The sequence below is a fragment of the Gavialis gangeticus genome, unplaced genomic scaffold (genome assembly GCF_001723915.1).
Source record: "Gavialis gangeticus isolate Ggan-Ray unplaced genomic scaffold, GavGan_comp1, whole genome shotgun sequence".
Classification (NCBI taxonomy): Eukaryota; Metazoa; Chordata; order Crocodylia; family Gavialidae; genus Gavialis; species Gavialis gangeticus.
In genome coordinates, this window is record NW_017729006.1 from 46,145,233 (window position 1) to 46,150,112 (window position 4,880).

General features: G+C 44.2%; 1 protein-coding gene across 1 annotated transcript in view; it reads right to left on the minus strand.

Annotated features, from left to right (window-relative positions):
* The window catches only part of ERP44 (endoplasmic reticulum protein 44), a 115,505-nt gene that overhangs the window by 85,358 nt on the left and 25,267 nt on the right, over window positions 1–4,880 (minus strand). Inside the window, exon 5 of the mRNA XM_019509162.1 lies at window positions 2,988–3,103. Within this exon, the coding sequence (XP_019364707.1) occupies window positions 2,988–3,103 (116 nt within the window). The remainder of the gene's footprint in view (window positions 1–2,987; window positions 3,104–4,880) is intronic.

The following is a 4,880-nucleotide window of genomic DNA, read 5'->3' on the forward strand; positions in this document are numbered from 1 at the left end:
CTGGGAACATACCATCTTCTTGATAAACATTTCCAGTTCAATCTTAAAACCACTCAGGTGCCATTCCCCCATCACTTTGCTTGGATGGCCACTCCAAAACTTCATTACTGTGATTAGAAATAATCCTCACATTTTCAGTTAAAATGTATCCATGCTCAGTTGGTAGCCACTTGACATTTCACCAGTACTGCTTTTCAGCCTAAGCAGCTCTTCACCACCCATTATATTCACCCTGCATATATACTTGGTAGAATGATTATATATCCTCTCAAGCTCTATCTTGCTAAACTAAACAAGGCAAGCTCCTTGCATTTTCTTTCATAAGAAAGGGTCTCCATTCTCTTCTGCATTTTACTGACTCTTCTTTGAACTCATTTCAGTTTTATCTTTAATCTTTTTGATAATTTGTTGACCTATATAAAATATTTTAAACAGGATCTTTCAAACATCCTGTACAATGATACTAGTACCTTCTTAGCATTACTACTACATGAAGTAGTCACTTCATATTATGTTCTTTCTTGGGACAACTAGGCACACATTATAATACTCTAAACTATTTGGTGCTTTAGAGGAAGAGCTCCAAGAATACTTGGAGAATAGACACGGCAAGAGAAATCATCAATCCAGACCTAAATTATATTATTATGTTCTGACTCTAGAAAGGCTGTTACAGACAGAAGACACTTAATAGGAAAATGTTTTTCTGTTGCACCTATGGCATGATCTGTGAGACAAAACAAAGCATGCTGGCTTTGTGCAAGTAAAGAAAGATGCACCCTGTGGGAAGAATTATACCAGGTGCATTTCTACTGCTGATTAGGAAGTGCTATAACTCATGGGTCTGCAACATTTTTCTGGCAGCAAGCCAGAATGATCCAGCCCAGGTCTGCACTAGGACCTAGCCACTGCTGCTGCTTCTCCTTGCTGCCCAGGCATAGTATTGGCAAAGCTCCCAGGTGTGCCCAGCCATGTCATGGACAAAGCTGCTGAATGCTGCAGAAGCTCCCCGACTCCAGGCTATATTTGATGGCTCCATGGGCTGGATTCAGCTTGTGAGCCCTATGTCACCAACCCCTGCTATAGGCAACTGCAGAAAACACCTGTTGCACATGGGCATTTAAAGCCACAAAAAGAACACTGCTCAAAGGAACAAAAGGTTTCCACAGTTGTGTACCCAAATTAGTTCTTCTATCAGGAACGGTCTACGCTCTAACTTTGTACTGCAGTGCATCAATACATCACCTCCATTCTGATAAGAAAAGCGAGATGAATGCTTTAAAGCTGGCCAGAGCCATTAGGGAAATAGTGTCATTTCGCTTTTAAAGCTAAGGACAATCAAACATAGATCCCAACTCCCAGTGATTCAAGGATTCAATCCAGGAATAATTTTCTAGGTTTTCTGTGATTATGAATTAGCCTTACAGATATCTCTGCGGAGGACAATAATCAAGTCTGTTTGTCCACACATGACAGGTTGATGAATCATCTTATTTTATATTTCATACACCAAGCTAATACAGCCTTCTTGAAACATAATTTTCATGGCCGAGATATCGTTCAAACACACCTGTGTTGTGTTCTTAACTGTTGGGACATCAAGTATGAATACTCCAAATAAAGAGAGCACAAATAATGGTATCTCAGTGGAAGTTACTAAAAACGTACTTATTCCCTGGTAAATCTACAAGCAAGGACAAGGAAAGAACTTCTGAAGCCAAAAAGTCACTTAAAAGAGGGGCAGGGGGAGGAAGGTTCTAGTTCATACCATGAAACAAGATATTAATTGTCAAAAAACAATAAAACTCAAATACTGGCATCTCAGAGATAAATATTTGCTTGTACAGGTTAAACATACAAATGCTCTTTTACCTTGAGCTATGCAGCATCAGGATTTTTCATGACTGCATTAAAAAACTTAAAATTACTCTTAGTTCCAACAAATGGGATAATCCTTATGCCCATAAGCAACAAGATGCTGTATCCTTTAAGACATCCAACCCATCAAGTAATTCTGTCTGGAAGGTCCCTTGGCCCTGCCCTGCCCAGGCCCAGGGAGCTCTGGGCACATAAGTGCTGGTTGGCACAGAGTGCAGTCTGTTCCTATCCTTGTGTCCCTCTTGGGCACACCATGAGCTGTAGTCTGCAAGGCCACGTGGCCACACTTGGCTTCCCAGCAGCCCCCGTGGCGGCGACTCCTTCTGACTGTCACTGCCAGCATCTCTGCTGCCACTGCTGGACTTGGCCCCACTGCCCAGGCACCCTGGCTCATTCGCTTATCCTCATTGCCAGGGGCACTGGGTAGAATTGGAAGATGAGCAGGGTCTCTCCACTCACCTGCAGCCATGTCTTATCCAACAAGCCAAGTGTGCCCTACCTTTGGGGGTCCCAGGCTGATTTCCAGTGGTTGGTGCAGGACAGACAGGCCCAGGGCTGGATAAGATCAATTGGCATCTTCCTGTCCTCACCCTCCTCCCCACCACAGTGTGCACATCTGTGACAGGGGGCAGAGGCCAAGTTGGCACCATGCCCCACCCCCCACCCAGCCCTCAAGAACTCACTGAAACTCCTTAAGTGGCCCTCCAGCCCAAATAATTGCCCACTCCTGCTCTAAAATGTGGCAAGCACATTTCCAATGCTGTAAGCCCTCAGTTCCTTGACAGTTTAGCAGCACTACACACTCTTCATAGGTGCTTAGAATGCTGCAATTCAAACCCTAAACTGCTGATGCTCCAAGGAGGAAATGCAAATTTACAATAAGAAAATCACAACTGAATTTTATGGTCGCTTAGTCTCTCAACTGGGGCAATAGTCATTCCTTATGTTTTGCCTCTTGCTGAATAACAGTTTTCTGCCTTGTTTTACATTATTGGAATAAAAGCAACAAAAATACTATAGTGCTCATCTTGTATTTCCAGAAGCAAGTCAACCATTTGTTGATAAGCAATCTAAATAAAAGCAATAGAGATAAACTACCATTTACTTACAGTGCTGATCACAGTCTACTCTGGCAAATACCACTTGATTCTTAGCTGGATAGTCTTCTTTAATGACATTGGAAGCTTCCTCAAAGATAGGATGTAACATTTGGCTGAAGCGACACCTATTGGGAGTCAAATGAACAAAATTCTAATACCAAAAATATCTACAGCTTTTAGACATTTTTATTGGTGACTTAGTAACATTTCTACCCTTTCAAAGAAAAGAACAAAACATTCTACTTAAAGCAGTGATGTAAGGAAAATAAGAACAGGATCTAGAGAAGTGAGAAGTGCAGGCTCTTCCCTTGCACCTGCTCCTCTTCCCCGCATTCACTGCAGTACAGGCCCTGCCAACTGCACCTACTCTTTTCCCACACCCAAGCAGGTAAGCACTATAATAATGGAGTTTTTTTTTTTAATAGGGTACTGCTTAAGTCACAAAAATTATGGAAGAGGCCTTGAGTCTAAAAAACCCTCAAGAACCACTGATTTAAGGGATTATATGTCGAGGGTAGGCAATTATTTTCTCTGGAGGGTCATTTAATGGGTTTTGGTGAGCTGTCAACAGTCACACAAAATCTTTCAGAAAATATAATTTTAACAAATTATAGATAAAAAACAAATCAAACATCTACTATGACTTTCATTTTAATTTTAAAAATATTTTTTGTTCCAATTTGTGGGGTCTTTTTAGTAGTGTATATAGAAGCAAATGCATAATAGCTCAAAATAAAGTCTTACTCATATATTATGTGTGTGTGTGGGTGGATGGGTGTAGGGGGTATGCATGTGGGGCTGCCCATTGCTAGGTCCCAGGAGCCAGCTGGGGGAGAGAGGAGGGAGGGGTCAGGGGGTTTGTGCAGCAGAACTCACCCTGGTGGTACCGGTCCCCCCTCTCCCCCCCAATCTGGCTCATGGCTACCCCAGCGGTGCTCCACATAGGGCCGAGCCGCACCCGCTCCCACCCAGGGCAGCCCGCAATGCACTCCCACCCTGCCCCACCCAGCATACACAGCTTCCTGGCAGGGCTGTTACTGCAGCCACTCAGGTACTGCTTAGCTCCCCATGCCTACAGCAGTTACTCCTCACCTCCAGCAGCTCTTCCTCCTTCTCCTGACCCTGCTGTGCCACTCCAGGCAGCAGGTAATGTGGGGAAACCAGGTGGGCAAAGTGGGTGCAAGATGGCTGGGAGCTGGAGCTCTGCGTCCTGGGGCAGCAACTGCCTGGCTGCAGCTTCCCCTGCCCTGGCTGCGCATCTATTGCCTGGCATGCATCCCCATGGCTTGCCTACATTACTTGCTACCAGGAGCGGTGCAGGAGGAGGAGTGGGGAGCTGAGCAGTACCTGGGCAGCTGTGGCAGCAGCCCTGCCGGAAAGCTGTGTGCAATGGCCAGGATGGTGCTGTCTGATGGGCGTGGGGCGGACACAAACATAAGCGCACCACAGGTTGCCCCAGGCAGGGCTCAGCCACACGCAGAGTGCCATGGGTGCAGCCATGGGCCAGATCCAATCAATTGGCAGGCTGGATCTTGCCAACCCCTGGATTATGTAGTTGTAACTACATCAATAAATATCTGAGAGACCCCGTTTGAAGGGCAATTAGAATAGTCAACTGAAAAAAAAAAACTGAATTCTACAAGAAAGACAAGTTAAGTGGTATTATGCTCTTCTATCCAATTTAAATATTGTTGACCTATTTTACACTTCAGAAAGCAAGTTCTGCACAGAAAGTCACAAGGATGCCTTCTCATATAGTATTCTAGTGACATCTTTTAAAAAAGAACATAAGTTATTTGGATCATTTCAGACTCATAATCCACAGCTAAAATGGGTGGGGATGGAGGTCAACATTAATTCTGCAATTAAAAATTAACACATTTATGAGGAGTCCCAGAGCGG